Source organism: Geotrypetes seraphini, chromosome 15 (genome assembly GCF_902459505.1).
Source record: "Geotrypetes seraphini chromosome 15, aGeoSer1.1, whole genome shotgun sequence".
In the NCBI taxonomy this organism is placed as follows: Eukaryota; Metazoa; Chordata; class Amphibia; order Gymnophiona; family Dermophiidae; genus Geotrypetes; species Geotrypetes seraphini.
The window spans coordinates 21,477,662-21,502,872 of NC_047098.1; the positions used below are offsets into that span (position 1 = coordinate 21,477,662).

Consider the following 25,211-nt stretch of genomic DNA (forward strand, 5'->3'; position numbering starts at 1 on the left):
AGGGAGTTAAGTTTCTCAGTCACTCTCTGATTTTTAAGCTATCTCAACTGTGGAATGACCTTCCACTTCTTTTAAGGAGTTCCAGCTCACTTCAACCTTTTCGCAAATCCTTAAATCTACTTTATTTGCTAAACACTTTGAAAATTAACTTTACCAAACTTAGTCTTATTCTTTTCTGTTTTTTAATTCAATAACTTAACTATTGTAAACCGAGTCGAGCTTTCCTTGAATGATGTCTCGGTATATAAAGTCAAGCATTAGATTAGATTAGCAGAGGGCAGTAGGGTTACGAGTTGAGAGCTCTCTCAAAACGGTAGGTTTTCAGCCTACTTTTGAACAATTGTACGTAAAGGTTTGAGCACCATATATAGAATCCGGAGTGTTATGTTCTTTCTTACAGCACAAGTTGGACTGGTTTAGTAAATAAAAGCACATAGATCGCTGGCTATTGGTGATATTCAGCTGCTCTCTAAAAGCAATGCAGTGTAAGTTAGGAAAGTCTTTTTTCCATTTTAAAGTGGTAATATTCAGCTCCAATCTGTATAGCTATGTAGTGTAGGATAGCATTTTGATGTCTTAATTTAATTGCACAGCTCACTGGATAGTAGTTGAATATCATTATCAGTAGAGTTAAATGGAATGCCTACAATTTGCCCTGATGGTTCTGAAGCAGTCTGTCCCTATGGCACCACTAAAAAGGGAAGATTAGGTACTTACCTTGATAATTTTCTTTCTAGTAAATAGGTACATCATTCTTGAACCTGTGGGTTGTCTCTCTCTGATCATGAGATCTGGTTTAGAAAGCTTCATTTACATTTTTCTGTTCCACCTCCCATAACTGAGAGAAGTACGGGGACTCTCTCCGGGAAATAAGTCTGTTCTGCTCATATAACAAACATGCTATCTACCTGGGTGGGATTCTGAAAAGTACATGCAAGAATTATTAGAGCAATGATGAACCCAAAGAGGTAAACCGCAAATCAATCACCACCACTATGATGACAAGAAACTATTCTAGAAGTGAGATTTTCTGGCAAGGCCACAAATGTTGGCAGCAGCCCCTCCTCCGACATGGAACATCGGCCTCAGCCACATCCTGGATCTTCCGACAATTAGATCTCCCAGTGGGCCATCTTCGAAGCAGGCTCCGCCTCAGTATGGAGGGCAGGGACCAATGCTGTGTCTTGTCAGTAGTAGCCCTTCACAGCAAGAGAATATACGTGTGCACACACCGTCCTGCATGCTGGACAGACAATAGCAATCAGATGGATGCGATCTTCCAGATGACCTCCGTACTGCAGATGGGTAGGTTGTCGGCATTCTACCGCTAACGGTCAAAACATGACAGACCAGTAGTAATGATCAAAAAATGATTAGAGCTTTCATCCACACAGACCCGGTTAAAAACCAGAAACGATACAGCTCAGAACTAAACAGAAATGACATAAAAAGTTCAAAAGAACAAAAATAAAACAAAAAGAGAAACAAGTGTGGCAGGAGGCACCACCTAGCCAGGTGCCATCTTGTAAAAAAAAAGCTTATTATTGGCATACTTATGAGTGTTTTGTTTTAATATGCATGTTTTACTTTACTCTGCCTCAGAGAGAGAGGGAATATACATATTTTAAACCATCAGCAATCCTTTAACTCATCCAATGTCCTCCTCCAGCTCATTTAGGCTTCCAGGTAACATCAGAACCAGCACTGGGAATCAATGCCCTGACTCACCCAGGATTTGTCCCTTATTTTATCCCCCTCCCAACTCGTCCTGTTATTCCACCCAATGTTTTCAGCCAGAGGTCGTGCAGAAGACTCACTCGGAACTCTACCATCAAGGGTCCTTAAGGGAATCGTGTGGAGGATGGTTCTATAAAAGGGGGCCTAGAGGGAGCCTATTCTATAAGAATATTAGAGTAACCAGCACATATGTAGTTGAGCATGAGCACTTACGCCAGCCATAAGGCCAATGTAAATGTTCATATGCACATAACTTAAAGGGGCCCTTTTACTAAAGCTTAACACATGCTAATTTTGTTAGCCGAGCTAAATGCTAAGATTTTATACCTAAGAGCGTCTTAATATTTTGTGGAGTTAGAGCACACTAAGCTTTAGTAAAAGGGTCTCAATAGTATTGTCCTGTATGTCTGTCATAATTAGATTGTAAGCTCTTCTGAGCAGGGATAGTCTCTTACATGTACAATGTACAGCGCTGCATGTGCCTGGTAGCGCTTTAGAAATAATAAATTGTTGTTACATGTGTCAAGTGTGAGTCCCACCCACACTGCTGATTTAAATGTTTGCAGCTAAATACTGGATATACAGCATAACTTATAGTATTCACAGTTACGTATAAGTCCCATCCACATTCTGCCCAGACTCTGCCCATATGTAAAATACAGACTATTTCCCCCCCCCCCCATTTGAGCATCATGCAGCATTGGAGCATTTAGCGCACCGGGCCACAGTAGAAACCTCTACCGCGGCTTAGTATAAGAGGCCCCATGTAAGGAATGAGCATAATTACAGTAAGACTCCGAATTATTTGGACTGTTTCCGTTCTTTATTTTTTAAATTTTTGTATCAATCGCTATCACAGTTATCACATTTTATGCCTGTTAAAACAGTAAAAAATGTTATAACCTCACAAATTGGCAGTTTTTCATATTTATTATTAAAATAATAATAATGCTCAACATGCAATGCTCAATGTGTGTGCTCTTTTCAAAAAGAAATGTCCAATCATCCAGATTTTCCATTATCCAGACTGCTTTCTGCCACGGTTAGTTCGGATAATTGGCACCCTATATATAAGCAGATTTTCTGCATTTACGTATGTATATACCAATATTCTAGACATTTACACACATATTCAGCAAGTAAATGATAACCCCTTATTTACAGAATTACCCCTTAGGTCAGTGCTTTTCAACCCAGTCCTCAGAGCACATCTAGTTCCATCAGGTTTTCAGGATATCCACCAGAGATTTACATACCAAAGAGGCAGTGCATGAAGATCTATTTCATGCATATTCACTATGGTTATCCTGAAAACCTGATGGGACTAGGTGTGTCTTAAGAACTAGATTTAGAAACAATGCCCTAGATGACACCATTGCACAATGGCTAAAACTTCCTGTCTCCTCCTCCCCATCTTGCTATGACAGCCACCCAGGAAGTACAAGAACTGACCTATTTCCCTATGTCCCACAAATGTTTAACTATTAAAATGTGAAAACAAACTGTGTGTGAGATAAACCTTAGTACTTCCAAGTCAACCTCTTTATCTTTGGTTTGTCTTAAGAGTTCCTGCAATAAAAATACGTTGCAAGACTCCAGCTGTAGTCTGGCAGTGATGAGATCATCAGTAAACAACTGGCCACTGTTTACTGACATCATGAGGGGAGAAAAGAAAGTCACAGGCACAAGCAGAAGTCAGAAAGGATCTTGAAGTAGGAGATGTAGCCCTGCACCTGGATCCCACACAACCCCACCAGCATTAGATAAGTGCTTCAAGGTAAATCAAGCAAATTGTGCTGGGCATACAACTGCTGTGTGATGTCATAGACCTGGCTGACATAAGGCATTGCTTCTCCAAGCATGGTCACGACATCTTCTATAGAGCCCACATTCATCACCTCAAAGAAAGTATTCCGAGCTGGAAGGGCATAAAAGGACACCATGGCTGTCTTGCGAATGATCCAAGGATGGTAATTGGCTAAGGAATCATTATATGCTTCGGTGCACAAGACCGAGGTCTTACTGTTCTCCGTACTGGTCCTCAGCTTTTCCAGGAAGAGCTGAAGCCAGCGCAAAGCACGGTGCAGTCTTAGAATGGTTCGGCAACCTGAATTTGAGTGCTCTGCCCTTTTATTAAGGTCCACCAGTTTGGCTTTCAGCTCATATGCCACCATGGACTGAAGGCTCCTGTACTGGTCCCCGCTGCTGCTCTTACGGAAAGCTTCCATGATCTGAATTTTGCTTACAGCATCCTTTGACACAAAGGAAAAGATTGCGCCCAGGCTGTTCATGAACCTGGAACAATAAAAGAAAATATTTTAAAATGTTATTGCAAGAAGAGAAAACATCAACCCCACTATGATGAGTAAAAAAAGGTTGGAATGAGGAACCTGCAAGAGGGGTGGGGGAAAGGGACTTGTATGTCACCTCTTTGCAATTACATACAGGTACTTCAAGCATTTTCCCTATCTGTCCTGGGGGGCTCACTCTTCTGAATCTGCCTGAGTGTTCCCACACACAACTCAACTAATGTAGCTCATATCTGCCCTGCAACGCTCCCTGATGTTCGGAAACTGAGAAACACAGACAGAAATAGAACAGGGTAACTTGACCACTGCTTGCTGCCCACTAGTAACATAGTAGATGACGGCAGATAAAGACCCAAATGATCCATCCAGTTTACCCAACCTGATTCAATCTAAAAAAAAAAAAATTTCTTCTTCTTCTTAGCTATTTCTGGGCAAGAATCCAAAGCTCTGCCCAGTACTGTGCTTAGGTTCCAACTACTGCAGTCTCCGTCAAATCTCACTCCAGCCCATCTACACCATCCCAGCCATTGACATCCTCCCTAGTCCATCCTCAATGAAACGGCCATATACAGACAAAGACTGTGCAAATTTGCCCAGTACTGGCCTTAGTTCTTCACTATTTACTATTATTTTCTGATTATAGATCCTCTGTGTTCATCCCACGCTTTTTTGAACTCTGTCAACGTTTTCCTCTCCACCACCTCTCTCGGGAGCGCATTCCAGGCATCCACCACCCTCTCCGTAAAGTAGAATTTCCTAACATTGCCCCTGAATCTACCACCCCTCAACCTCAAATTATGCCCTCTGGTTTTACCATTTTCCTTTCTCTGGAAAAAATTTTGTTCTACGTTAATACCCTTCAAGAATTTTGAACATCTGAATTGTATCTCCCCTGTCCCTCCTTTCCTCTAGGGCAGTGTTCTTCAACCGCCAATCCGCAGAAATTTTCTGCCGGTCCACAGGGCCGGCACGTGATTCAGGCCCAAGACAATGTTATCTTCGGGCTGGCTCCCTCTTCATTCTATATATGGTGCCCAAAACTGGGTACTGAGCCAAGATATGTGCCAATAATTGACACCAATTTGAATTTGCACAAATTGCTATACACTATTCTATAAGAATGTGTTCCCGAAATTCCCTAGAGCGCAACCCAGAAGGGGGCGTGTCCACGAGAGCTACATGGGCAGATCTGAGGCGTTTCTAAACATTTGAACACAATGTTACAGAATACCGAGGTTTGCGTGCCCGAACTGGGCACTGGGAATTATACCTGGTTTAAGCAGGTGTAAATCCTGGCAATTAGTGCTGTTCTATAATGGGCATTCATCTTTGAGTGATGATTTTTTTTTGGTGCCATTTACTGAATCTGGCCTTGAGTTTTTTTTTGCTCCTCTGATCAGATGACACTTGTGGTATAGACACCAATCAGTATTATTATTAACAACATTTGTATTGCACTACTGTTTGTTGAAGTTTACAAGCTAATAAGACAGATGTGAAAACCAAAATACTAGTGAGAGTCCCTCTGGGAAGATCTAATGAGGCACTACAGAGTGAATATATTTTTAGAACCCAAGAGCCGGTCTCAATGGACATCCTTACAAGGGGCTGGATGGCCCGTGTTGGTTACTCACTGAGACTCTGGCCAGAGGATTCATGGGAAGGGTTGAGGGTAGGGGAGCCATGAGGAGAAGTTAGCGGAGGGTGGGGGAGGCAGTAGTTCAAGATCAGTTCCCACCATAGAGATAGAAGGGGACTACCGGTAGTTAAAAGAGAGGGAACTGGATATTTAAGTCACCGCCTCTGAATCAGAGGGCTCTTCCTGTCCTTCGGAAGCAGTTTTTTCATGCCCACCCAACCCTATTGGGATGGAAACTGTGGCGTAGTAAGGAGAAACCTGCCAGCTACAGATTCCTTCACCGAGGGTCTGTGTCTCTCCTGCCACCAGAGCTGTCCTAGGTCCACTACTAGGATCCTCTGCAGCACCAAAAACATCGAGATCTGGGAACAAAACCCCCCAAATAATTAAAACAATCTGAGAAGATCAGAAAACAATCTTCTAAACCCACTTGCAGAAGGGAAAAACTAAAGGGCTACAGCACAGTCCACTGAGGAAAGAGCTAGAGCCCCACAAAAGGTTGATGCCTTCTGCAAACAAACTTGCGGTTTGAGGGCGACTACCCACTTCTCTAGAATGATGTGCCTCTTGCAGTAGAACAGATGTTCTGAGTCAGTGTATCCAGTGGCGTACCTAGTCAATCATTTTTTAAAAACCCTCTACTCTATATAAAAAGTTATTTTTAGTAATAATTCATAACATAACTTTATTCTTCTAAATTGGCATAGTCAGATGACTTCTAGGCAGTTCACACTGAAGAGAGCTGGACAATCGGCGAATTACAAAATGCAAATAGTGAAAGTACAACAGATTACTCAAGAAATAGACAGGATGAAAATATAAATTTAGTGTGACTTCTGATTAGGAGATAAATCTGTTGAACAATACAGTTTTAATTTCTTTCCGAAAGGCACCGTAAGTCAGCCTAGTTCCATTGATGTAGTTACCTAGCCAAGACTGCTGTTTGCTTGCTTGAAAGTCACACAACAAGGGTGCACCTAAGATTATTCAGATTATTCAGAATACAGCCATTAGACTTATCACAAAAGCTAAAAAATTTGACCATATAACTCCCCTTCTTAAGGAAGCTCACTGGCTTCCAGTAGCTCACAGAATAACTTACAAACTTTGTCTGCTCACATTTAAATCTCTTCTGTTTAAAACTCCGGCCTTCATTCATAAACTATTAATTCCTTATTCCTCCAATAGAACCCTAAGATCAGACCAACAGCACTTATTAATGATTCCATCGTTAAAAATAATAAATACGCGCCGTCAGTATATTTTCTCAGTAACAGCTCCCCAAACTTGGAATTCTCTTCCCATCTATTTACGTGAAGAACTTAATCTAGACAAATTTAAAATCAAACTGAAAACTTTTTTATTTAACGATGCATTTGTTATCTGATTTATAGTTATCTTCTCAATATCATCCAACTACATTTGTTTCTATTTCTCTTTTCTTCACATATTCAACTATTTTTATCCCATCCTTTCTGTGTTTTCCTTATTTGGTTCCCCACTTTACTCAATTACATTGTAACTTCTTCCCCTACCTTCCTTTTGTTTCCAGTTTGTTCAGTTATCGTCTAGTCTTGTGAGTTTTTAAATATTTTAAAATTATTTTATTTTGTAACTTTATTAATGTGTAAATCGCCTTGAATATTGAAAAGGCGATTAAACAAATAAATAATAAACTTGAAACTTGAAACTTGAAAAGGCAGCATCTTAGACATGCAGTGAGTACTAGAACAGCAATACACCCATTGTAAAACTATATAAATCAGATTAATTCAGATTGATCCTGCACAGTCCATGCTAACAGAAAACCTTGTCCTTTTCATATACACAGAACACAGGTACATTCCTGCCCAGTAAGATATAAGTAATCACAAACTATAACCAGAACTATGTAGACAAAAGTTAAACTGGAATGCCAAGAAGCCAGACTCCGCATACAATGCAACATCACAGACACAGTGACATATGTCCCCCCCTAATACTGTGCAAAATATAAAGATAGCAGATGTAAATTTGAAAAAACTGACAAACACCACTCACCACTTTACAAATTAACAAATAGAAATAAAACAAAAACCGGAAAATAAGAAAATACCATTTTATTGGGCTAATCCATTTTTAATTAGCTTTCAGAGGCTAAAACCTCCTGCTTCAGGTCAGTACAGTATACTGCTGTTACAATATCCTGTCCTGATTTAAGGAAGGGGGTTTTGGTCTCAAAAAGTTAGCAAAAAAATATATTAAAAGTAATCCAATAAAGAGATTATTTTATTTCCATTTTCTATTTATAAACATTTATCAATACAGCTACAACAAAAAATCTTTTGTCTATCTATTGTCCTTTCTGCTTTAATCATCCTCTCTTCACGCTCTTCTTTCCATCCAGCCTCTGTTATCTCTCTCCCTTCCATGCAGCATCTGCTGTCTCTCTCTCTCTCTGCCCCTTCCAACTACTGTCTGCCCTTTCTTTCTCTGCCCCTTGTATCCACTGTCCTTCTCTCTCTGCCTCTTCTATCCACTGTCTGCCCCTTCCCTTCCATATGGCATCTTCCTTCTTTCTATGTCCCTTCTATAAACTATTTATCCTGTGCCTCTTCTTTCCTTTGTACACGATTCATTTCAACTTCTCTATTTTTCTCTCTCCATCTCCGCCTCCTCCCCCATGCTCTGGCATCTTTCTCCCCCTCCCCCTCCATGCTCTGACATCTCCTCTCCTTCCTTTTCCTTCCTCCCTCCTTTCCCCCGGTCTGGCATCTGTCTCCTTCCCTTCCTTCCCACCTTACCCTGGCATCTCTCTCCTCTCATCTCCTTCCATCTCTCCCTCCCCATCCAAGCTCTGCCATCACCTCTCCTAACTTTCCCTCCCTCCCTTCTTTTCCCTTGGTTTGGCTTCTCTGTCTCCTTCCCTTCCCTCCCCCCATGCCTTGGCATCTCTTCCTTCTCCTCCATGAAGGAAGATGCCATATGGAAGGGGAGTGGCGGACAGTGGATGGAAGAGGCAGAGAGAGAGGTCAGAGAGTGGATGGAAGGGGCAGAGAGAGAGGGCAGACAGTGAGTGGAAAGGGCAGAGAGAGGGCAGACAGTGGATGGAAGGGGCAGAGAGAGAGCAGATGCTGCATGGAAAGGAGAGAGATGAGAGAAGCTTTGCAGAAAGAAGAGAGTGATGAGAGGATTATCTGGCTTCTCCTTTCCTTCCTTCCCCTCCCTCCCTTCCCCATGGTCTGGCATCGCTCTTCCTTTCTTCATCTTCCTCTCCCTTCCCTGGTCTTCCTTCTCTCTCTCTCCCTCCCTCTCTGGGAACTTCTTCCCTGCAGTGGCAGCCTTCACAATTCGCTGCTCTTGCCAGCTTCGGGTCTTCCTCTCTGCTGGTCCTGCCTACTTCCTGTTTCTATGAAGGCAGATCCTGGTAGAGAGGAAGGCCCGAGCAGCGCAGCAAGTTGTGAAGGCTGCCATTTCAGGGAAGAAGTTCCCAGAGATCATAAGGCGGACTGTCCCCCCCCCCTCCTTTCTTGGTATGCCACTGAATGTATCATGCTCCCTCTCTGCTCTGGTCATACTGAAACTCAGCTTAAAGATTCACCTTTTTCAAACTGCTTTTCTATCTTGACCACTTCTGTATTATAAATTTTCTTAGGACCTTTTGTTTGCATTGTACATTTGTCTTGATTAGACTGTAAGCACTGTACAAGCGTCACTACAGCACTCAGTAGTAGTGCTTTAGAAACACTAGACATCCTGAGTGGTACAATCATGCTGCATCTCTGGCCCTATTTAATCTAGACTAAACCCACCTTTTTGAGGCTCTTTTAACTCTTAACCCTTTCTTCACTAATTCTATACCCGTGTTCTAATTCCCACAAAAGATGTAATTCCCAAATCCCTTATTTGTCCTGTTTGTCTATCTTGGTAGATTGCAAACACTGTTGAGCAGGGACTGTCTCCAGTGTGTTTGTGTACAGTGCTGCAAGTATCTAGTAGCAGTAGTAATAGTAAGCAAAATAATCCTCCTCACCTGACAAGCCCTTTCCAGCCACTGATGTAATAATCCATAAGCACATCCTGATTCTCTTTCTCCAGGCAGGCCTTGAAGCTGGACAGGACTTCTGTCAGAGAGAACTTTTCTTCTACAGCCGTCATACTGAACTGCAACCCAAGAACAAAACCTCTTGTTAAGTGTAAATTCAGAAGAAAATATCTTACAGCTGTGGCTCACTAGACAGGAGTGTGGATGCTGGTGAGTCACTGCTTTTGGAGGACTATGAGAAAAAGCACTTCCTCTGCATCATCATCATTTTTCACATTGACAACGCAGAGGGAAGTGCTCAACAAATAGACAGCTTGGTTGATTTCTATGCCCTGAAGAAATGGTGATAGTTACCACGAAATGATTGTCGCAACAAAAATTGAAACTGACTAGCATGTAGATTTTGTTTAATCCTTGCTATTTAAATATAAAATATTGGCAAAAGTTTTTTTAGCCAGAGATGTGGGGTTGGTAGAGGGTGGTTTCACCTCACCAAAATCTGAGGCTTTTTCTTTCGCCTTTATTTAATTTAAAGAGAACAGAGAGAGAAAAAAAAGAGGAGCCTGATTAGCGGTTTTTGATTTTTCATTAAATAGGGAGGGAGAGAATTTGGTAAGTTTTGATAATTGCCCCCATTCCTCTCAACTGGAGTTTTTGTCTAGTTAAAAATTCCTGTGTCATCCTTATACTTAGTGGTTCACTCCACTCTTTCTACATTACTCATAGAATCCTCTGGGGCTGCATCATGTAATTAGCCAGTCTGTCCACATATTGTGTCACACCTGTAAGAGGCATGAAGTTCAACAAGAATGGGCAATGACAGTCAGCACCTGAACATAAATAAGATTCATGGCTGTAGGTTTTACTTTAATAAAGCAAATAAATTAGATGGTATGTAAGCAAACTTTATGTTTACATCATTTTTAGTGAGCAAACTGCAGACCATCAAGGAGTCAGACACAAATCTCAAACAAATTAGACTATGGCATTACATATGCTCAAAAAATTTCAATACAGTTCAAACTCTGGATCCTCTCTCCCATCCCACCCACTCCCAAAGGTGGGGGAAGGAGGAGACAAAGTAGCCAGAACAAGAAAAATAAAAAGTAAGCAAACTTTATATGTTGTTCTAGTGAAAGTTACAGTGTGTTCTCTTCAAACCTCTAAGAAAATTCAAGTTACGATGTTTTGACTATAATTTATATATAAATTATATGATTTCAAGAGTGAGCCCTGAGCCACTTTCAGGAATATCTCAGGGGCCAAATGAAACCAAGGTGTGAGAAAGTACAGCGTTATTTAGCAGTACATAGAAATGAACAAGCAGCTGCTTAATTTTTGCTGCGGAAAACATTTCCCTCACTTTTGCTTCTGACAGCAACCGCCTGATGGAGAGAAAATCCTGGCAGCTGAAGTACAAAGTGTTACAGTGGTACAAAGCAGCACTGTCTAGTCTTCAATCACTAAAAGAGACACAGGCTTAAGACACCCTCAGCTCATAAGGCAGGCAAAACAACTATGGTCACAAATGATTTATAGGGTTACCAGACATCCAGATGCTCTATTTTTATAGTGTCTGGACATCTTTCTAAAATGTGGAGTTTGTCCAGGTTTTCCTCTCCCCTGTTTCCCACCTACCTCAGTTTTCTGGCTACTTCTTGCGTGTGTGATGTATTTTTGGGGAGGCATTCACTATTCAATTAATGATGTTCTGTCAGTCGCGCTGTGAAAATCAAGCCTCATTCTGGAGCTGCAACAGCTCATAGTAACTCAAGCCTCGTTTTGGGGCTCCAATAGTTTCTCTCATTGCAATCCAAGCCTCATTTTGGAGCTCCAATACCTTCTCTTAGGGTCTGACAAGTCTCACTCTGACCCTCACTTATTTTTTTTTGTGGTAGGTTGCAAATTGCTTCTTCCAGACAACATGACTTTTGCTAGTATGGTTTGGAAGCAAGAGAGCAAGGTACCAACAATTTTGCTAACTACTGTACTTTGATCTAAGCCCTACATCCCCAGTATCTATTTTAATGTTCTCTTCCCCACTTTATTCTCCTTTTCCTGCATCCATTGCCTCTGCCTTTCTTCCTCTATTCCTCCAGCCTATGCTTCTTTCTGTACTCCAAAATCAATAAATCTATGGTTACCAGAAGTCTGGAAAATCCAGGACATGTCCTCTTTTTAGAGGAATGCCCAGGTGCCTGGGGGGAGGGGGATTTCCATCCCCTCCCCTATGTTGATTTTTCAGCCCTCTCTCCTCTATGCTGTTGACTTCCCCTCATGACATCTCTCTCCAGCTCTCGACTCCCCTACCTATCTACTCCCTGGCTGCTGTAATTGAATCTTTGGGCAGCTAGAAGTGACAGTGAGGTGAGCCTGCTGCGGCCGGCCTACCCCAGAAGTTGACTCTCTGCAGCGACTTCCTGTTCCCACTTAAGTGAGACCTGTAGAGAGGTGGCTTCCGCAGGCCGGCAACAGCAGGCTCAACTTGTTGCTGTTGCCTGAAAATTAAATTATGGCGGCTGGGGAGGAGGTTGGTGGGGGAGTCGGGAGAGCCAGCTAAACTCAGACGGACTCCTCCATTTGAAAAAAAAAGTCTGTATACCTGGACAGTCTTCAAAAAAGAGGACATGTCCTGGTTTTCCTGGATGTATGGTAACCCTATGTGGAAACTAACAGGTTTCAGAATCCAGTGTAACAAATGCATCAGTTTTCAGATACAAATGCATTTCACATGGGTTCTCCCTTCACTATCCACAGGCACTTTCATTATTATTTTATGATTTTAAAAACCCTTGATATTAAAAATACAGTGTAAATATACCACCAATCTCAGGATCAGCTTGTATTATTGAAAATAAATGTAGTGGGCTTAACATCCAGAAGTGCTCTGTTCCAAATCTCACTTCTGCTCCTTATGATGTTGAGCAAATCACTTACAGTAACTCTCCATTGCCCAGAGTCACTGGGAGCTGCAGTAAAGGGGTGGATTTTAACTGAAATACAGTGCTAAAAAAATTAAAGAATAAAAAAATACAAAACACAAATTTTGAAAAATTACAAATTAAAGAATCTAAAACAGAATAGCTATAAATAGCATTACAGTTTCCACAGCCTACACTACTACTATTTATAATTTTTATAGTGCTGAAATGCATCATTTAACATGCAATAGAGACTGTCCCTGCTCAGAAGAGCTTACAATCTAAAGCCCCCCCCCCCTTTATCAAGCCGCGTTAGGGTTGTTTTTTTTTAAATCACCAGCCACTACAGAACCATGGTGAGAACTCATCTGGAGTACTGTGTGCAATTCTGGAGGCCACATTACCGTAAAGATGTACTTCGAGCTGAGTCGGTCCAGCGAATGGCCACTAGGATGGTCTCCGGACTCAGGAGTCTCTCATACGAGGAAAGACTGGGCAAGTTGCAGCTCTACTCTCTAGAGGAGTGCAGGGAGAGGGGTGACATGATTGAGACATTTAAGTACGTTACAGGTCGTGTCGAGGTGGAAAACGACATATTCTTTCCTAAGGGACCTTCAGTCACAAGGGGGCACCCGCTCAAACTCAGAGGAGGGAGATTTGGTGGTGACACCAGGAAGTATTTCTTTACAAAAAGGGTGGTGGATCACTGGAACAAACTACCGATGCAGGTGATCAAGGCCACTAGCGTACTCGACTTTAAGAATAAATGGGACATCCACGTGGGATCTCTACGTGGGTCGAGCAGCACTCTGACTTAATGGGGTGGGACAGTAGAGTGGGCAGACTTGATGGCCTATAGCCCTTTTCTGCCGTCATCTTTCTATGTTTCTATATATGGTAAAATCTCTGATGCTCATAGAATTCTTATGAGTACTGGAGCTTTTACCGCAGCAGACAGCAACAAAAAACCCTAACACAGCTTGACAAAAGGGGGCCTAATTTAGACAGACATATAGGAGTTAGGGAGCTTCTTGCAGAAAGAAGCAAGCAAGCCTAGATTTAAGAGATGATGACAACCTGGGCTCCTTCCAACTATTCCGTAGACACCTGAAAACTTGGCTATTTTCAAAAATGTTAATTTCCGCTTCCCCCTACCACCAAATCCCACTGTACTTCCCTTTTACCTTTTGTAAACCGTGTCGAGCTCTATATTTATAGAGAGGATGCGGTATATAAGCTTAAAGTTTAGTTTAGACGAAGGTTGTCAGCACATATTTTGTCAAATTTTGGATGTCAATAATGTGAGTATAAGAGCACTTTAAATTTGTGTGGCATATAAACAAGGACCTTGTGAAAAATAGCTCCAGTCAACTACCCTCAATGGGATCTGTTTATAAGAAAGTTCATTACTTTATGCGAGGATTCCTTTTATTTACATATTTTTTTCAACTGAATATTGGTTGGTAATTATATTGGTCTGTGTGATTATTCAGTTTTTGATTAATTGTCCAGTATTGGATGGATTTATTGATGTTGAAGTATAGTAACAGGAGGAAACAAATGTTGGGGAGATAGCGGAAGAAAGACAGGGGCAATAGACGCGGGAAAAGGACATGAATAAAGATACTGGGAATGTAGGATCCAGATCAGAGTTAGCAGAATTGTCCGTTTATTCTTGTACCTTGCTAAGCCGTGCTAACAACAGTCATCACATTGTCTATGCGGAGCAATTTCCAACCTACCACAAAGAAAGTGAGGGTCAGAGTGAGGCTTGGCAAACCCTGAGAAGAGCTATTGGAGCCTCAAAATGAGGCTTGGATTGCAATGAGACTATTGGAGCCCTAAAACGAGGCTTGGTTTACTATGCGAGAAGCTGTTTGCAGTTCCAGAATGAGGCTTGAATTTCACAGTGCTGGTTGAATAGTGAATGCCTCCCCTAAATTTCAAAACACACTGCCAGAAGTAGCCCAAAAAACAAACAAAAGAAAACCGAGGTAGGTGGTGAACAGGAGAGAGGAAAACAAAGACAAACTCCTCACATTTTAAAAAATGTCCGGACGTCCGAATACTCCTCTAAAAAGAGGACATGTCTGGGTAAATCCGGACGTCTGGTAACCTTGTGAATAAGTTGTGACCATAGTTGTTTTGCACGCCTGATGAGCTGTGATTCTGAACACCAGACACTGCTTATGTATATGATGGATTTGCATAAAGTGGAAAGCGTGCATCTCCCTTACATTTTCTTTTCTTGGCTTTCTTCATCTCCCTCCTCCCAATTGGGTGCAGCATTTCTCTCATTCTCCCACTTTGAGATCTGCCACTTCTCCCTCTCTCCTCCCTGCAGGCTGTGCAGCTTACAGTCTTCAGCCACAGACAGTATCAGTGAGCTAAACATGCTCAACATATCCTCACAGAGGATCCACCAAATCTGATTTTTACACTAGGCCCTGCAGCATGGGGAACCCTAGGTGCAAAACCAGAGCACCCCCCTTATGTTTGCACCCAGGGCTGACTGCCCTCACCACCCTGCCTTTGGTATGCCCCTGATGAGGCACCCCAGATACTTCACAGGCAAGGGATAGGAAGAAATCAGATACAGAAAGAGAGATACTGAAAAAGGGTTTGCAGAGATGGGATTTGGAGGGAAATATGAGATAAAAAGCTCAACAGCAAGAATTTTGTAGAATGGCTTACTTTTTCTGGCAATTTACTTTCTCTTATTTGGCAATTTATAGGTAAAAAAAACAACAACAAAAAACCACCCCTGTCTTAGTGGCGCATACTTGAGGAATATTAAAGAAGAAAAAATGGATTGCCAAATACTTTATGGAATCTGAATTCTTTCCGGGTATTCGTCAAGTCAGCAATGATTTAGCCAAGCATACAGCAGAGATCTAGATCCCTTTACAAGGAGATGCCTGAGATCAAAGTTACACCCTTAGGTGAGTTTTTATATTTTATTCTAAAGAATAAATAAATAAACACAAAATGTGTTACACTTCCTGTAATTCTGTATCTGAGATGTTCATTAAAGTTATTGTCCAAGTGCTGGCTAACCCTGATTTAAAAAAAGGCAGTAATCTGAGTGCTTCTATTGGCAACTAAAATAAAAGATTCTGGGTCCAATTATAGCCTCATTCACCTCATTTTTTAACTATTTTGGCTGTCATTTGACCTTCCTTTCACCTTTTTAATATCTGGGCTGGACTTGCAGGATGATATTTTTTAATAAAATCCATGTATGATATAAACTTTTAACTGTTACAGCTACTGTTAGTTTTTATGTCTTTTTTAAAATTTACCTCATTTTATCATACAGTAGTCTTCTTTTTGAAACTTAAATGCTAACAGTATATTTTCTGTTTGTAGTTTTTAAATCAAATTTGATCATATTATGATCACTGATGCTAAGTGGCTCTAATACCGTTAGTTCTTGCACCAAATCCTGTATTTCACTAAGGACTAATCTAGAATTGGTTCTCCTTCTTGACAGTTCTATAAATGAACCAGTGCTTTAAACTGCTTTTATATCAAACTTTAAACAGACTTCAAATGCTAAACTATATCTGAACTGCTTTGTTAAATAAGCAGTTATTTACAAAGTTGCTAAAATTACCTATTGAACCCTGTCTACTTTTTCCCAAATCTGAACATAATTTCCCAGCAGTAAATACTCACAACTGCTAATAGCACAGCTGCACTTTAACGCCACCTCAAAAGGGGATGGTAAGTACAGCCATACTACTGGTCAGGCAGCCGGTAATGCAACAACAGTCCTAACATAAAGGACCATTTCAGAGCAAAGGATGCAGGAGTCTTGACAAGTGGGTTGTGTCTCTCTAACTGTGAGTTTTGCAGAAAGCATCAATCACCTTTTTGGCTCTGCCTTCTTCCTCAGTGGGCTGTGCTGTAGCTCCTCAGTTTTTCCTTCTGCAAGCGAGTTGAGGTGTCTTTCTGCTCTGATTTTACTTTATTGTTTTGGGGTTTTTTAATCCAGATCTCGTGACTTTTTGGTGTTACAGAGGTTCCCAGTGTTGTGGGACAGCTCTGACTGCAACAAGACTCTCAGTGAAGAAGTCTGTAGCTAGCAAGTTCCGTCTTGTACAGGGCACCTGCCTAGCCATCCTGCACTGGCAGTTATGGACACTCGGGAACCGTTCCCTTCATAGCGAAGCTCGCTCCTGATTTTATCCATCGCTTGAGCATAGGCTGTGGGACTCATTGTCAATCCTGAGGACCGGAGTGGGTCCAGCTACATTTCCTTTCCCCCATCGATGAGTGTGTTGCTGAGGTCTTAGTCCACCTTTTTGGTCTGGCTGGCAGCCCAAAGAAACAAGCATGTGGACTTTTCCATGCTTGCCTGAGGCAGAAGTCCTCTATCCTTACTAGCTGCAGCTGAAGCAGTCTTAGCACCAGCAAGCACATGTGAGTACATGCTGTTGCAGCTTAAGGGAGACATTGGGGGGGGGGGTCTGAATTCTACTGTTTTAAGGGTTGCTGCAGCCAGATATAGGGTCCCCCCACCTCCAAAAACCCCTTCCCCAAATTTTTTGAGGGTTTTTTAAATGATTCTTTATTTATCATTTTAAACATGCATTAATAAAATTCACTCTTGAGACAGAAACACGGATGAAAATTAAATCAAGGAAATTTTCCATCAATGAATATAAGAAATAAAATATCTAATCCTCCTTAGACCACAAATTTAAAGTGGGGGACGTATAATAAAGTAAAAAAGGAGAAGACAAAGGAAATATGTTTAAAGGAAAAGGCAGTGAATGAGCAATTATTACATCATACTTTAGCTGACTTTACTCCCCCCGTGATCTTTTTCATATCTATGAAGGCCTTCAAATGTTGAGCTTCGAAAAATACATATAATCCAAGATATTTCACCACGCATTTGCAAGGATACACCAAAAGAAATGAGGTTCCCCAAGGATCTAACCTCCTCCTGCATATCTAGAAATAATTTTCTTTTATCCTTAGTTGTCTTTGTAACATCTGGATATATCCAGATCGTTTGTCCAAAAAATAATGACTGTGATTTTCGGAAAAAACACTTCATAACCAAATTTAAGTCATTTTCAAAAACAAAAGACACTAAAAGTGTAGATCTCTTTACAATCTCCGTCAATGAATCTTCAAGTATAGCTGACAAATCCTGAATTAAGTCTCAATTTCCTTTAATCTGGACATGATTCTCCATTTCGTGAGAGGAAGGAACTGGTGTCTCTTTTTTCAAGGAATAAGGTAGATAGTAAAACCTTATTTAAAGGAGGTATATTCATAGAAGAAACATCCAAAATTTCTACTAAATATTTTTAAGTAAATCTACCGGTGTCATCTCAGTCGTTCTAGGAAAATTAGGATTCTTAAATTTCGCCTTCAATTCTTTGATGTATAATATTATAAACTGAGAAGAGAGCTTAGAGATGTAAATGGGATGAAATTAAGTTTGGAGGGTAGAATGTCAACTATGCATGCTAGGATTGGAGCATCAATGATATCTGTGGCTGGCGTAGAATTGTGGAATGCCTTGTTTGGTATCTTGCGGTTCTGTATGGGGGAGGATGAATTTTAAGAAAATTCTGAAAACGCAATTATTTGCCAATGCCTTCCTATGCTAAGGTATATTCCAATTGATAATCTCCTTTTAGATTTTTTTGACAGCAATGTATGATTTAAAATTTGCTTGTATTTCTGAGTTGATTTAATTTGCGTTCCATCCGTGTTCATAACAGGGACAATTATGATGTTGTTTAGACATGTCTATGTTATATGTGGTAATCGCAGGAAAACAAGATTTTATGTATATGATATAGAAACAACAATAGCAAAACCTCCCCAACCCCAAGAAAAACAAACCGACAAGGGGGAGAGACAAGAGAACTCTGACCTCAACCTAAATTAACCTACAAAAGGTATAATGTGAGACAGGAGAACCCTCAGTAACACAGCCGCCCACTTGGGGAAAGGCTGTCACCGGCTAACACTCAGAAAGAGTGTAAACTGTGAAACATCCCCGGGTTCTTCCTGTTATGTTGTGAGAATAAATCAAGTGCACCCCCAAAAAGTGCTACGTGTGAAAAAAGATATAAATGAATCAAAAAAACACACAAATGTTATAGTCAAGAAAACTCTTGTCTCTACTCCTTGTCAGGGGGGCCAAACAAGGAAGGAAAGTGTCCAAATCTGTCCAAATCTGAACCAAGCCAATCAATATGATATAGAAACCGCATAGTTGTATGCGGTATATAAATTTTTAAATAAATTATTATCTTTCATTATGGCTGAGGTTGAATCCTTCAAGCCTCCAATATTTTTGTCTACTTGAACAAATTGGTTCAAAATTTCCTGTTTATTCAATTCCAGAGATTTAGATAAATTGTCCACCTTACTTACTCCTCTTTTCCCCATTCCCTTTCTCCTCTAATCCAGCACTACTGCAAAAGCTTTCATGGGTCAGACAAAGTGACAGCTTCCATTCCATTGGAACAGTGACTGCTAAAAGAATGATCAGTAAATAATGTATTTCATTTTTGTCCTGTCCTCCAGGAGCTGGTCAGGATGTCGGCCGCAGCTGCATCCTGGTTTCTATTGGTGGAAAAAATGTCATGTTGGATTGTGGTATGCACATGGGCTACAATGATGATGTAAGTTACTGCAACAGACCCCATTCCATTGTACTAGATTTTGCCACAAAGACCCCTTTCCCTCTGAAATCTATTTGAAATTGTGCTTAGATGGCTGTATCCCTGAAAGCAGAGCTTTAGATATTGAAATGACTTCTAAGGTGAAATGTTCCCTGCTTCCAAGTACTTGATTGTTACATCACCCTAATGAGCTATAGTCACGTTACACCTGACAGAAGTTTACAATTTACCTTTTTCTTTAGAGACGCTTCCCTGATTTTTCCTACATTACCCAGAATGGGAGACTGACAGAATTCTTGGATTGTGTCATCATCAGGTAAGGGAGAATCTCTCTGCAAAGAAATGATGAGCAGCAAAATCCCCTGAATGCTTGTTCCTTCTAATACTTTGGCCAGTCCAGCTGGGATACAAATATGTTTCACCCTGTGTTTCTTCAAGGCTTGAATCCCTATTACTTTCACATCAACTTTTTCGACCACATCATCCGATAATGATGATGTGGATATCGGATGATGTGGTCGAAAAAGTTGGTGTGAAAGTAATAGGGATTCAAGCCTTGAAGAAACACAGGGTGAAACATGTCGGTGAATATGTCTCTAGCCTAATGACCACAAAGCTAAGTTCCATTAATATATATATTATTAATAACCATAAAGTTTCAGATTTAAAGAATATAAACTTGATAAATAATAGATCCAGTGACAATTTGACACGTGAATCTCTAGGCAAATGAAAATCTTTTGAGCCTAGCATGGTGTCGCTGAAGATCTGGGTTTGAACTTCCTATGAAGAGGTCTTTAATGCTTGTATTCAAATTAGTTCTTTCATTTTTTTTTATTTTTTACAAGATTTACAAGAATTAACTCTTGTACAGAAAAAAAGGATAATAGTCTATAACAAATTAAAGCAAGGATACATACGTTTACTTAAGAAATGAAAAAGATCAATTATCCTTCTAAAGTCCACAAAAACAGAAGCAGGATCCAAGAATAAAATAAAGCAGACTATTCCTCTATCAGGTACTATTAAAGCAAACAAAGTTGACTAGAATGCTGGAAGAATGACCAAATTATAAACTGTGTTCTAGTTATTACTCCCCTCAAGACGTCTAGAAGATATAAAAGCTGTCAATTGTGCGGGTTCAAAAAACACATATTTAACAGAACCAAAATTAACTAAGCATTTACATGGGTACTTAAGAAAAAAAGTTCCACCAATCAAGTTCAAGTTTCAAGTTTTATTAATTTTGATATACCAACCATCAAATTAATATCTGGCTGGTTAACAATATGTTTAAAAGAAAGAGAAATTATACAAAACTAAAAAAAAAGAGGCATTGTGTATATACATATAACATCACAAGACGAACTAGATGGTGAGGATAAAAGGGAAGGGAGGGTGAAGTTACATATTTGAGAAGAAATTGGAGATAGTAGGGTAAGGATAAAACATAATGGAAGGGGGCGCTTTAAAGAAAGCGATTATTTTTGGTAATTAGAGAAGATGGCTCTAAGTGAATGAGAAGGCATCGCGAAATAAAAACGTTTTTAAATCTGTTTTAAATTTGTCGAGTCGTGATTCATCGCGGAGTTGCTGTGGCAGGGAATTCCAGAGGGTAGGGGCAGTTACTGCGAAATTTACTCTACGTGTATTGTAGAAGTCTTTGATAGTGGGGATAAATAGAAGTTTTTGATCAGTTGATCTTAGAGTGCGTGAAGAGCTGTAGGGAATGAGAAGTTTGTCAAGGAATAATGGCAAATGAAAGAGCTTTATTTTGAAAGATAGTAAGATAATTTTATAGGTGATGCGGTGAGAAATAGGGAGCCAATGTGCTTCTTGTTTTAGAAGTAAAAATTGCTTTCTACTTTTCTGGGTTTCACGAGAAACATCTGTAAATATTTGTATGCGGAGACGCAGGAAATCTTTCATTCTATTTTTGAAAAATAACTTCAAAATCCATATCTTATCTGACAGTAATGCTACTGACACCAATAAAGTAGAAGGTTGAACTAATTCACTGTCAGATTTCTCCAAAATGTCCGTAACATTTAATTTTTCTTCCTCTTGCTCTGGCTGTTGGAGTTTAGTTGGTAGGTAATATACTTGTGTACAGGGCGGTAGTAATTCTTCTGCTATCCCCAGTATTTCCAAGAAATATCTCTTTAATCAAATTAGTACTTTCATAACTGATATGTTCAAGTTTGGCCTCATTCTAAAGATTTAATTGTATTATCTAATAGCACTTAAATTAATCCATGTATTCAAGCACCATTAACCCTTTAGGTAGTGATGCTGAATCTATCAAAAATGGAATCGCCTTGCTGGCATTACCATTTAGCTTAGGCCTGCTGTTTGGCATGCCTAAACTAAGGGCCAAATTCTGTATATGGTGCCAAAAAAAATCGGTGCCGCCTACAATAGTGCGATTTCTTTTTTTAATTTTATTTTCAAACTTTATAATTAGAAATAAATGAAATACAAAATGAAGGTAATAAAGAAAACTAACACAAAATTATCTTAGTCCACATTATGGAGGTCATTGGCTTGGTAAAATGTCAATATCTAAAAGAAAATTTAACCTAGAGCAGAACAGGTTCAACAATTTGCTCCATGAACTCCTAATTTACTGCTTATTTTGATTCTATAAATTAAGGCATGCACCATATATAGAATCACGCTTAGCAGCTGTACTCATCACTAACATTTAAGCACACCCATGGAAGCCAAGAAAAACCAGCCCTAAATACTTGTGCCGAAGATGTGTGGGAATTGGTCCTACTTCTATAACGGTATGCTTAACTTTTAGGAATGGCTGAGATCCACCTATTCTCTTTCCCTGGCCAGGTCCCCTTGTGAGATTCACACGCTAGTAGTGATGTGCAGCACTTTATAGAATGTGCAGACCAAGTTGTGCACATAACTTCTAATTAGTGCCAACATGTGTCATTTATGAGGTGTTAACTACCAATTATTGACACTGGTTGGTCTTGATAAACAACTAAGATGCAGCCACAAATCAGCTGTTTGCACTGACTTGTGTGCACAACCTATGGCACTATATATAGAAATCGGTGTAGCCTGACTTTAGTTACAGGAAGAGGTGGTCGGAGCATACCACGAGTGATTTTGCTCCCGCCAGCACCCCAGCTGATCGGCCTCGGCGTCCCAGCTGCTCTCTCCTGCCTCGGCGCCCTGGCTGCTCTCTCCTGCCCTGGCGTCCCAGCTGCTCTCTCCTGCCTCGGCGCCTCGGCTGTCCTCTCCTGCCTCGGCACCCCAGGTGCTCTCTCCTGCCTCAACAACCCAGCTGCTCTCTCCTGCCTCGGCGCCCCGGCTGCTCTCTCCTGCCTCAACAACCCAGCTGCTCTCTCCTGCCTTGGCGCCCCAGCTGCTCTCTCCTGCCTCGGCGCCCCGGCTGCTCTCTCCTGCCTTGGTGCCCCAGCTGTCTTCTCCTGCCTCGGCACCCCAGCTGCTCTCTCCTGCCTCAACAACCCAGCTGCCCTCTCCTGCCTCGGTGCCCCAGCTGCCCTCTCCTGCCTATAAAAACCATATTCACAGTTTTTCAAAATTCGCAAATTCCGGGGGAGTACTGTAAATGTATAAGTTATCCGGATAATGGTTGAGTATTGCCACTATCTGGATATTTTTAAAGGCACTTTCATTCCTCCCCAAAACTAGCTCCATTTTTATAAAAATATTGTTGGGCTGTTTGACAAATTTTTTATCCTAATCTGTCTGTATAAAATTTGAAAATATTTGGATAGTAAAGTCATACATTTACTGGCATAGAAACATAGAAGATTTCGGCAGATAAGGGCCATAGCCCATCAGGTCTGATCCAAGTGACTGTATAAATTCTTTGGGCTATCAGCCTGATTATGACATTGGACTGCCATCAAACACTCTAATATAGAATTATTGCACAGGAAGAGAAAAAAAAATATGACTGTCTGATCTGAAATGTCAGAAGCATTTCTTTATTAAGTAACATGTTTGCCATGACTTTTCTATAAGCTTTTGTCATGCACATTCTACATCGGGACCCACTTAAGGACTTAAGGACATCGGGTTTTTAAAAAAAATTGCTTCCTTTTTAGTTTGTAAGTGAAAGTTTATTCTGTAAAGACCATTGCTTTTAAATATCCTTGCTAAATGGGAATCTGTCACTAGCCAGCGCAGTCCTGTTGTTCAATGACATAAGAACATAAGACTTGCCACTGCTAGGTCAGACCAGTGGTCCATCGTGCCCAGCAGTCCACTCACGTGACAGCCCTTAGGTCAAAGACCAGTGTCCTACTTGAATATAGCCTTACCTGCGTACGTTCTGGTTCAGCAGGAACTTATCTAACCCTTTCTTAAATCCCTGGAGGGTGTTTTACCCTATAACAGCCTCTGGAAGAGCATTCCAGATTTTTACCACTCTGGGTGAAGAAGAACTTCCTTACATTTGTATGGAATCTATCCCCTTTTAACTTTAGAGAGTGCTCTCTCGTTCTCTTCACCTTGGAGAGGGTGAACAATCTCTCTTTCTCTTCTTTTTATACTAGGTCAGTTCCCTGTTGTTATGTTGCAAGTCTTATGTTGTCATGCTTATGGCATTGCTCTGATAGTGAAGTGAGATGCATTTGATTAAATGCCTTTGAAAACCGATGTAGTACACCTTGACACACATCTCTTGTTTTCCGTAGCCATTTCCATTTGGACCACTGTGGCGCCTTGCCCTACTTCAGCGAGATGGTTGGCTATGATGGACCAATCTACATGACACACCCCACAAAGGCCATCTGTCCTATCTTGCTGGAGGATTACCGCAAAATCACCGTAGACAAAAAGGGAGAGACCAACTTTTTCACTTCGCAAATGATTAAGGATTGTATGAAGAAAGTTGTGGCTGTAAATCTCCATCAGACAGTGCAGGTAAAGGGGTCGCTGCCTTCCAACTCCATCCCTTGACAGTTCATATTAGAGGGTGTCTGAATCTCTCTCTCCATGCCTTGATAGCACAACAGAGGGGATGGCTGCGCCCCCCCAACTCCAAGCCTTGGCAGCGCAGCAGAGAGGGTGGCTGCATTTCCTCCATTATAAACACAAACCCAGAAGAAGGTCCAGTGTTCCACAGACAAAATCGGGATGCGAAAACACAGAGGAACACAAGTTTCTGGATGTCCAGGAGAAAAGCAAGATAAGAGCAACCTCTGGATGAATTAGGTACAGATGGTACTTGCTCGCAAAAGTCCGAGCCTCACTTTTGTGAGCATGTACCATCAGTGACGCAATCTGTACCCAATTCATCCAGAGGTTGCTTTTATCTTGCTTTTAAACTGATTTGTTTTGAATAAATCATTTCTCCTGGACATCCAGAAACTTGGGTTCCTCCATTATAAACAATAATAAGAGACTTTATTCAAAGTTTTATCATCTTAACATATTACTAATACAGAGCCAACAGAACTACAAAGACAAAGATTTGTCCCACTCTCAAACACTTAATCCTGTGGTGCTGGGACATGTGCAGTTCATGCAGAAAATGCAGGCTATTGAAGCCCAGAAGAAATGCTTGATCCGTGGTGTGGGAGCTGGGTTTTGAGTTCCTCCTGCTTCCTGAGCATTGGACCGATGATAATCTGTGTTGGTGTCGCCGTTTTGTTTTTCAGGTGGATGATGAGTTGGAAATTAAAGCGTACTATGCGGGTCACGTGCTGGGAGCTGCCATGTTCCTAATCCGAGTCGGGCCAGAATCTGTGCTTTATACTGTGCGTATCTTACAAAGGTTACCTCTTTCTATGTAGAAACATGATGACAGATAAAGGTCAAATGGCCCATCTAGTCTGCCCATCGCAGCAACCTTTAACTCTTCCTCTCTCTAAGAGATCCCACATGCCTATCCCAGGCCTTCTTGAATTCAGACACAGTCTCTGTTTCCACCAC

At 40.9% G+C, this 25,211-nt stretch overlaps 2 protein-coding genes across 4 annotated transcripts in view; one reads left to right on the plus strand and one right to left on the minus strand.

The window, feature by feature from the left end:
- Positions 1-2,648: 2,648 nt before the first annotated feature.
- On the minus strand, positions 2,649-11,493 carry CPTP (ceramide-1-phosphate transfer protein). Of its 3 annotated transcripts, none has more exons than XM_033922217.1 (3): positions 11,348-11,493; positions 9,698-9,828; positions 2,649-4,032 (listed from the first exon to the last, which is right to left on the minus strand). In XM_033922217.1, the coding sequence occupies exons 1-3, from the start codon at positions 11,396-11,398 to the stop codon at positions 3,510-3,512; spliced, it is 705 nt and encodes a 234-aa protein (XP_033778108.1). In that variant the 5' UTR covers positions 11,399-11,493; the 3' UTR covers positions 2,649-3,509. The 3 variants fall into 3 exon arrangements, with proteins under 3 accessions (XP_033778108.1, XP_033778109.1, XP_033778110.1); XM_033922218.1 differs by lacking the exon at positions 11,348-11,493 and adding an exon at positions 11,255-11,327; XM_033922219.1 differs by lacking the exon at positions 11,348-11,493 and adding an exon at positions 11,073-11,224.
- Positions 11,494-14,313: 2,820 nt separating this feature from the next.
- Positions 14,314-25,211, plus strand: part of INTS11 (integrator complex subunit 11) — a 31,805-nt gene continuing 20,907 nt past the window's right edge. Inside the window, exons 1-6 of the mRNA XM_033922216.1 lie at positions 14,314-14,624; positions 15,366-15,572; positions 19,189-19,286; positions 19,529-19,602; positions 23,972-24,200; positions 24,938-25,036. Of these exons, the coding sequence (XP_033778107.1) occupies positions 15,545-15,572; positions 19,189-19,286; positions 19,529-19,602; positions 23,972-24,200; positions 24,938-25,036 (528 nt within the window). The 5' untranslated portion in view covers positions 14,314-14,624; positions 15,366-15,544. The remainder of the gene's footprint in view (positions 14,625-15,365; positions 15,573-19,188; positions 19,287-19,528; positions 19,603-23,971; positions 24,201-24,937; positions 25,037-25,211) is intronic.